General features: G+C 56.0%; 1 protein-coding gene across 1 annotated transcript in view; it reads left to right on the top strand.

Moving 5' to 3' along the window:
• The first annotated feature begins 37 nt into the window (after positions 1-37).
• The window catches only part of CASTOR2 (cytosolic arginine sensor for mTORC1 subunit 2), a 51,494-nt gene continuing 42,155 nt past the window's right edge, over positions 38-9,376 (top strand). Inside the window, exon 1 of the mRNA XM_025864655.2 lies at positions 38-269. Within this exon, the coding sequence (XP_025720440.1) occupies positions 157-269 (113 nt within the window). The 5' untranslated portion in view covers positions 38-156. The remainder of the gene's footprint in view (positions 270-9,376) is intronic.

Here is a 9,376-nt window from a genome sequence, read left to right as displayed (position 1 = left end):
CGGCGGGCCTCCCCTTTGTCCGCCCCGGGCCGCCCGGCGCCGAGCTCCCGGTCCCCGGGCCGGCCGCCCGCGGCGCTAGGTGCCGGCTGGGCGCGCAGGGGGCGGGGGCCGCGGCTCGCCCCCCGCCGATGAGCCGCCGCGGAGCGCGGGCGGACGATGGAACTCCACATCCTGGAGCACCGGCTGCAAGTTGCCAGCGTCGCCAAGGAGAGCATCCCGCTCTTCACCTACGGCCTGATCAAACTTGCCTTCCTGTCCTCCAAGACCAGGTGAGCGCGCGAGGACGCGGCGCCGGCCGGGGAGAGACAAAGAGGCGCACCCGGGCGGCTGTCCTCGCCGCGGCGGCTCGGAAAACAACTTCGAGCCCCGGGGAGCGCCCCCGCCCCGCCGCCCGCCTTGTTTTCGACAAAGCCACCCGATCTGCCCTCGAACGGGGACCTTCCACCCCGAGCACCACCCCCCGCGGTGCACCCCCACCGCTGTCTTTCTCCCCCCCACCCCCATCTCGGTCCCCTCCCTCCCATCCCCTCCCCGAGATCCGGAGGGCCGGGGAAGCTGCGGTGACGAATCCGTGAATGAATGAACGAACGAATGAATGAATGAAAACCAGGTGTGGGGACGCGACAGTGGAAAAAACAAACTAACACCCCCATCCCCCAATCCCTCGATTGGGCCGGCCCCCGTCGCCGGGGCCGGGGGAGGGATTGTGCTGAGCGCGGCTACCCAGAGCAGAAAATCATAAAATCATTAGTGGGTGTTTATCTCAAGGTGCTTGCGAGGGTTGCGGACGGCGCGGGAGGCTGGGGGAGGGCCCGGGAGGGGCTGCGGGTGAGGGTCGCGGTGCTTCTTTCTCCTCCAGGTCCGGGAAGGTGGGGGGGGGGGGGGGGGTGGCCCAACGGGGGAAGGGGGGGGGGGGGGGGGGTTTTTTTTCCCCCCCCGGGCGGGGGAGGGGGGGGGGGGGGGCGGTGTTGCCGAACCGTGGAAGGGGAGGAGCAGGCGTGTTTATGGCTCAGCCTCGAGGCTGGGCTTGGATGCTGCAGGGGCAAAAAATAGTTGAAGGCCTTGGAAGACTGGGGAAGAAACAACAACAACAACAAAAACCAAGTTGGATTTTCCCATTGCCAGGTCAGGGTTTGACTTTGTGAGCCCCGGCGGATGCTTGGATTGGGGTGTGTTTTTTAAGGAGCCCGAGCCCAGTGGAGTGTGAGCGCGAGCTAGCCGCTGTAACTTAAATCCCTTGTTTGTCCACCATTGTGACTGTTCAAAGCGATGAAGTTGTTGCTGGTTGGGTTTTTCGGGGTTGGGGCCGAGCTGGTTCTCCCTCCCTGCGAAATGAATGAATACATTACAGGTCAAGGTTAAGGTTGAAATGACGGGCCCCTAAGGCTGCCCCCCCCTTGGGCTCAGAGCGCAGGGAAGCTCTGGGGATGCAGGGAAAGAATTCAATCCGAGCTTCTTATCTGCCTGTTAAAGTTCTTGCCTGGAAATACCACTTTGATGTGTGTGTGTGAGCGGGCAGCTCAGTCCCGCCATTGTTTGCGAGATGGGGTGAGATCCGCCGGTGGCATCTTGTTTACTTTCTTCTCAGGCTGCTGGGCTGCTCGGTGGGGTATGGAGGGTTGAAATCCTCTCCTCCCCGAGCTGTGGCTCCTTCGATTGGACAGGTAATTATTAAACAGGTCATTTGAAAACAAAAGCCAACAGCTCAAATTCTGAACCTTTCCCTCCCCTCGCCCCCCCCCCCCCCGGCTGTTGACCCCCCCCCATCCCGCCTCTACCTGCCCTCTGCCCCCCACCCCCTAGCCTGTCTTGAGCTTCCAAGGCTGGAGGTAAGAGAAACCGGCCTTGTTTTTCCAACCCTTGGCCCTCAGCCCCAGGCAGCCCCCTGGCTGATTTGTCGGCTACCATTCAAACCGGGATGATGACTCAGGCTGCGGCTGAGCGGGGCCTGGGTGGGTGCTGGGAGGAGGGGGCATTTGGGGGCTTCTTAGAAAGGCAGCAAAGAGCCACTCCCTCTGCCCCTCACCCTTTGTGTAGGGACTGGCCCTCTTCCAGCCTCCACCCCAGGGTCCAGTTTAGAAGACTCACAGACAGATAGACATGGGGAGGGGGGCTGGGGGGGTGAGCCCTTGCTGACCTGTCTGACCACGGAAACCTAGCCCTCATTGAGTTCCTCCTTCTCTCTCCCCTACTGGAGGCCGCTGGTCTGTGGCCCAGGTGTCCAGTCCAAGCTCAAGATGACTCAGAGGTCAAAGGTCACCTCCTTGTCTGCAGGGTCTGGCTCTAGAAGGTGCTGAGCACATTTGTCAGACAGCTGAAGGCCTGCCTCCCCTGCACTCTGGGCTGGGACGCTGGCTTCAGGTTGTGGCCAGCCCCGCACTGCCTACATGCCTGTGGCAGGGTCCCTTTCCTCATCGGACCCTCACTCTGTCCCCCCATAATGAAGGACCCCCCCCCCCATTCTCACAGAGCTGCTGTATGTAGCATGCAATGATTGTGGACGCTGGCTTTTTAGCGAGGGGTAGTTGGGTGTGGATATATTCCTGAAATATTTTGAATAATCAGTCCTCCAGGGCAAACTTTTGCTCCTTTTTGGTTCTCCCACCAGCACCTGCCCCCAGTGGTGGCCCATAGCCCTGTCACTTTCCCCACCCCACCCCCAACCTAAGTTTAGCTCAAACTAGTGCAGTGGCTGGGCGCGCGCGCGCACACACACACACGCACACACACACACACATACCCAGCGTTGCTACGCTGCTCAGTCACAAGTTTTCGGCCGCTTCCTGTAGGGTCGGGTGCTTGGCATGGCATTTGAGGCCCGTGGGATCTAGATCCAGAATCCTCATCTTTAGCCACTCAGGGCAGATACTCTGGTGAGCCATAATTTACTTACCTTATCCTTCACACCCCTGTGCTTTTGTACTTCTGATTCTGCCTGAAAACATGCCCCTTTCCCAGTAAGTTTCTCTTCACCCCTCGAGATCTAGCACTATCACCCCTGAACCTTTCCTGAACCCCTCCCCTTCTCCGCACCCCCAGCAGACTTAATCACTTTTCCCTCTTGTTTCCACCTTCGTGGAGCCTCGGGGAAGGACTTGGCATTGGTAGATACTCCCGCTGTGTGGGGGTGCAGCTGGGTCCAAGAGATGCTAAGATACCCTGCCCCTCCCTTTTCCAAGCCCAGAGCCTGATGGGGGGGAGAAGGAAAACACAATAGAGCAAGGTGGAGTCAGGGAAGGGGGTCAGCTGAGGTAGTAGACAGGTCTGGGGGATTTCCTGAGGGAGCCTGGGAGGCTCCCTGTAGGAGGCGGCACTGGATCTTAGGGCTTTAAAATAGGAATTAGCTAGGTGGGAAAGGGGATCCTGGTCCTAGATCCTGCATACACCACCATACAGCTCTGTGAACTGGGCTTCACACCCCCTTTGCAAAGAAGGAGTCAGGCTCAAAGGCGAAGTGACTTGCTCAAGGTCACGTGGTAAGCAGGAGAGGCGAGATTTTTGAATCTGCATCTTCTGGCTTAAGCTCAGAGATTTGCTATTACAGGTTCAAACGACGCCCGTATTCAACAGTTATGTCCAGCACTTCCGTGGGCAGCACACGGTTCTAAAGGCTTCGGGGGCACAGAACGGAAGCTGTAGGCTTCCTGTATCCTTTCCGCCCTGCCTCTGTGGACCTTTTCTCTCTGGGAACACTCGGCCTGCCTCACCTACCAGCTTCGTTTTGTACTTCCTCACCGCCCCGCTCAGATGCTCCCTCCCCAGAACCTCTCATCTTGGCTCAACTGTCCATCACAGCATATTATGGGCCTTCTGTTGTCCCACCCAGATGAGAAACCTTATCCCCAGGAAGCTTTCTGAGCATTGTTTTACCCAAGGCTTACCCCCTCCCCCCACCCCCAGCCAGTACCAGAGAGAAGGGAGCTAACCACTGATTTCACCTGAAGTCTCTCACAAAGAGGTAAAGTTGCTGGGTTTGGAGAGGGAAAGTGGCTTGCTCAAGGTCACCCAGCTGGGAAGAGACAGAATTGGGATTTGAACCAGGTCCTTTCTCCGCTGTGCTTAGCACACTGCTTTGTAGGCACTTAGTAACTGCCTGTTTGATGGATGTCTGACTCGTGCATGGAGTGACCCAGATTTCAGCCAGAGTCTCTTATGAGCACCCTGGGGGCTGGAAGAGGCCCAGCAGGCAGGAGCACACCTGGGGCAGCCAGGCCCAGCGCCCCTGCCCCTGCCCAGGTTCAGGGCAGCATCTGGGTGCGGCTGGACCCGCTGAGTGCACTTATTCTAGGCACAAAGCCCGGGGGCGAGACCCTGGGGTAACAAAATCAAGGCCACCCACAGCACCTCTCCTCTGCCCTTGTGATAGCCTGAGGTTCTGTAGCCTGGCTGAAGGCCCACTGCAGCCCACCCCACCTCTGGCTCTGCAGCCTCACCTCTCCTGGCTCCCAGCCACACAGACTGTTTCTCCTGCATGCACACGCACGTACACACACACACACACACACACACACACACACACACACTATGGCGTCTCCAACCTCAGGCCTTTGTTCTGCTTGGAATGTTACCCTTTGCCCTACTCCCTTTATCTGCATGCTCATTCTTTTGGATTCCATTTCACCTCCTCCAGGAAGTCTTCCCTGAGTGCACAGGCTGAGCTTAGACCCCTCCTCTGGTATGATGGGCATAATCTCAAGAAGATGAGATGTGACCAACCTCGGGATATCGGCAGGATGCTTTGGGTTGCAAATAACAAAAAGCCTTTACTTAGCTGGCCTAAGTTTGATAGGTTTGTGTGATAAGAGGCTGTGAGTCGGGTGCTCCAAGGGTGGTAACTTAAAGGCTTGATGGGACTGTCCTCAAGGACCCCGGTCTTCCTGTCTGTATTGGCCATCCTTGGCATGGTGGTGTGGCTCACTCTGGAATGGGCGGGGCGGCTGTAGCTTTATTGGCAGTCAGGAGGAAACCCAGCATTGGGAAAGGCTCCCGGCCTCCAGAGTGTCTCAGAAACCTCTCCAGGAAGACACCCTACTCCTGCACAGACTTCTCCATCTCGTTGAGCAGAACTGGGTCACATGAACAGGCCTGCACCAATCACTGGCATAGGGAATGAGACCATCACAGACCAATCAGGATCCACCGCTGCGGGAGCGGGGCTCCGGGGGGCCCGGGGAAGGCAGAAGCTCCTGCCACCCTTGTGAGACTCAGATTTGCTCTCTGCGACCCTGCAAGGCAAAACTGGGGTCAACTAATAGGTATATAGTAAAAACGATGCCAACGCCAAGTCGGAGTTGGAATATTCCCATTTTACAGATAAGGAAAGCAAGGAACTTGAGTGCCCCAGGACACACAGAAGTGGCAGAGCTGTGGAATTTGAACCCAGGAAGTAAGGCGGTAAGACCTGTCCTGATGGGGCGCCTGGGTGGCTCAGATGCTTAAGTGTCTGCCTTCTGCTCAGGTCATGATCCCAGGGTCCTGGGATCGAGCCCCACATCGGGCTCCCTGCTCGGCAGGGAGTCTGCTTCTCCCTCTGCCTTTCCCCCTGCTTGTGCTCTCTCTCTCTCTTTCTCTCTCCCAAATAAATAAATAAAATCTTAAAAACAAACAAACAAACACAAAAAAACCCTGTCCCAATGAGCACTCAGCCAGGCCTAGGAGCCCGCCGGCTTGGTTGCCCCATCCCCAGGGGCCACTTAGCAGAGGTGTTGCTGAGAGGCCATTGCCACAAAGAGGGGACAGCGGCAAGGTCATTATCCTGAAGTGCGTTCAGGTGGCAGGAAGCTGCAACACACTCTTTTTTGTGTGTGTGCCAGTGAAATGCTCTTTAAAGTCCATCTCATTTGATTGGCCAAGAAAGCCCCTCGCTGAGTATGAGGTCAGCACGTGCCCACAGAGCCCCGCACTGCCTGCCTGGGCCAGATCCGCAGCCTGCCGGTGTCCGGTGCATCGTGGCCGGCGGGCGTTCGTGCATGTTGCCGCCTGCAGGAAACCTTGCCAACAAGCCGTAGTGAGCGCTCAAGACGTGAGAGACGTTCATAGGACAAAAGCTCAAAATCGCAAACAGTCCGTCCAGGGCCCTCCTTGGTTTCCTGAGTGCATTGGGCTGAGGTCCCCGCTTGATTGCAGTTTAGAGAAAGCCAGGCCGGCCACGGTGGGAGGACCTGGGACCCCGGCCCCTTGGGCGGAATCCCAGCGCGCGGCTTCCTGGCGGTGTGACCTGGGGCCAGTTGCTTGACTTCGCTGGGCTGTCACTTTCTTACCTCTGAAACAGAGACAACGACCATGCCTACTGCCTGGTCCACTGTAAGCTCCAGTTGGTGTTCACTGAGGACGAGTCCTGGTTAAGCTGGCCGGTGCCAGGGCCGAGGTTAAAAAGCCCAGGGTTAGGAGACTTTTCCATACACTCTGATTCTAACAAGGGGATATTCTTTTGCTGCCCTCCAGGAACCTACCCAGGGACACAGATCACTTAGGGCCTCAGCAGTAGGCAACCCAAATGCTCTGGGACCCCAGAGCTGCAAGCAAGTAAGGCTTCCCAGAGGAGGTGGCTTCATTTGAGCCGAGTCTGGGTGGAATGGGAAGACGTCAGGAGGCGGAGGAGCTGGGGATGAAGGAAGACAGGTCGGGCAGGCAGCAGGAGTGGGTGGGCACAGATGGGGCAGGGGAGGGTGTGGGTGGAGAGCACCAGGGTGAGCCCCAGAGTCATTTCACACACCCGCCTGGGGCGGCCGTGTCCACGGCCTCTGCCACGGTCAGTCCCTGTCATCTCTCCCCTAAATCCACCAAACAGCTTCCCCCCACCCACCCCGATCCCTCTGCCTTCAGGGCAGTGCATATGGTAAGTGCAGCCCCAGCGCTCTGGCCAGGGGACACAGCACGAGCAAAGGCCCGGAGACGGGAAGGATGGGTGCGCACAGGTCACAGGCTGTCACTTGGGGCCAGTGTGACCACAGCTTGGGCTTGGTGCACTTTGGTATTTTGTTGATGCAGATACCCTGCAGCATGCACCTGCTCTGTGCAGGGCCCAGCGGGAAACACACACGGAGCCTCTGTCCAGTGGGAAGAAAAGGTGCGTTCTCCACCAAAGACGGGGTGAGGGGTCCAAAGACCCAGAGGAAGGGGACAGCTGGGGCGGATGACACGGTTCACTCTGCTCAAAACCCTTCTCAGACTACCCCTGCTTCTCACCTGGCATTGTGAATATTCCTTAATCTAATTTCTTCTCTCCTCCCTGGTTCTGTCCCGTGTCCACACCACACATGTCCGATTTTAGAAGTGGAAGTTGTTAACTATCCCCAATTCTTTGACACCCTTCCCTCCAGAAGCTAGGGCTCCCCCCCACCTTCCAGTGGGGTCTGGATTGTCGCGAGGACACAGAAGCGGCTGTGTAGAGAGGGATCGAGGCCTCCCACCCACAGCCAGCCTGTGAGTGAGCCACCTGGAAAACAGGGCCTGCCGCCTCGGGCAAGCCTTCCAGTGACCTCAGCCTTAGCCAGCACCTTGACTGTGACCTCGTAAGAGATCCTCAGCCACAAGTGCCCAGTGGAGCCGCACCCAAATTCCTCACCCATAGGAACTGTGACAGAGAGAAGTTTGTTGTTCTTTCAAGCCACTGAGTTTTGGGGTGATTTGTTACGCAGTAGGTAACTAATACAGTGACTGTGTAATTTATCCTTCACATGGGGACACTCTCGAGAATAAAAGGGAACCCTAAAAATAATAATAATTACCCTGGACAACAAGGCAAACCAGAACGTGTGATCTCCATGACCTGAGAGCCCTCACAGGTGTTCAGACCTAACACAGATGACTCTTAGAGTTGGCTCAAGCATCACCTCCTCCAGGAAGCCCCCCTGGGGCTGAGTGAGTAGTTTCCTGGGATCACTCGTGCCCCGGGGTGTAGGCTAGGAGGACCAGTCCCCTCTGTCCTCACTCCACGTGCATGTCCAGGCCCTAGGACCAGTGCTCTGTGGCACCGATTTGTCTCCGGTGGGACCAGAGAGGCAGTCAGAAAGGACTGAGCTGGTCTTTCCAGAACCTGCACACGGCTAACAAGTTGTGTTTTTTTTTTTCTTGTAAAGACCTCTGGTACAAGGAACCAGCCCCACCAGTGCCTGGAGCAGTCGGATTCTGGTTGTCCAGCAACCAGACAGGCCCTGGGAAATGTCCACCAACTAACAGTGCACAAGTTTGCCGGGAGTGTGTTTGTTGGGAGTGTGTTCAATTTAAGGGGAAACTTGCCTCTAGATGCCTTATGTTCATCCTTGCCTTAAATAGACTATTAGATATACTCCAGCCTCTGAAATCTGTGCTTACAAGCCTGGAGTCTTAACCGTACACTCATGTGTATGGCCATTGTATTCACAGTAGCCCAAAGGTGCAAGCACCTCCCGTGTCCATCCACGAGCCAAACGTGGTCCGTATGTACAGTGGACTATTACTCGGCCTTCAAAAGGAAGTCAATTCTGATCCCTGCTACATCACGGCTGAACCTTGAGGACGTTACGCCAGTCACAAAAGGACAAATACTTTATGATTCCACTCACATGGGGTACTTCGAGTAGGCGGAATTCTAGACACAGAGAGTGGAATGGCGGTTGCCAGGGGCCGGGGAGGGGGGGGGACTGAGTGGAGACATTGTTGTTTAGTGGGTACTGAGTGTCTGTTTTGCAAAAGGGAAAGAGTTCTGGAAATCACCTGCATGACAACGTGTGATATACTTAACACCACTGAACTGTACCCTTAGAAATGGTTAAGATAGGGGGCGCTTGGGTGGCCCAGTCAGTTTAGCATCTGCTTTCAGCTCAGGTTGTGATCTTGGGAGCCTGGGATCGAGCTCTGCATCGTGTTCCCTGCTCAGCGGGGAGTCTGCTTCTCCCTCTCCCTCTGCCCATCCCTCCCCCATTTGTGCTCTCACACACTCTCTCTCTCAAATAAATAAATAAAATCTTTTTTTAAAAAAATGGTTAAGATGGTAAGTTTTATATTATGTATGTTTTACCAAAAAAAAAAAAAAGCCCTAGGAACTTAGCATGTGGAAACCAAAGGGCAATGTGGCGGCCGGAAGGCAGTGAGCCGGGGCAGCTCACTTGGTCCTCACCACAGCCCATGTGTGTACAGTGACTGGCCCCATTTCACAGGTAGAACATTGAGGCACCACCACACAGTTCACTGCCTTGTCCAAGATCCCAAAAACCCAGTAAGGGAAGAGTAGGGTTTTTTATAAGAGCTTTATTGAGATATAATTCACATACCATACAGTTGGCTCTCTCCAAGTTTACACTTCAGAGGCACCTGGTATATTCACACAGCTGTGCAACCATCACCCCTGTCTAATTCCAGAACATTCTCATCACCTGCAAGAAACCATACCCAC

Source organism: Callorhinus ursinus, unplaced genomic scaffold, assembly GCF_003265705.2.
Source record: "Callorhinus ursinus isolate GAN/ISIS: 27379988/994484 unplaced genomic scaffold, GSC_fseal_2.0 scaffold55, whole genome shotgun sequence".
NCBI classification, from domain to species: domain Eukaryota; kingdom Metazoa; phylum Chordata; class Mammalia; order Carnivora; family Otariidae; genus Callorhinus; species Callorhinus ursinus.
The sequence above is the reverse complement of the archived record's forward strand: the minus strand, read 5'-3'. Positions and strand labels throughout refer to the sequence as shown.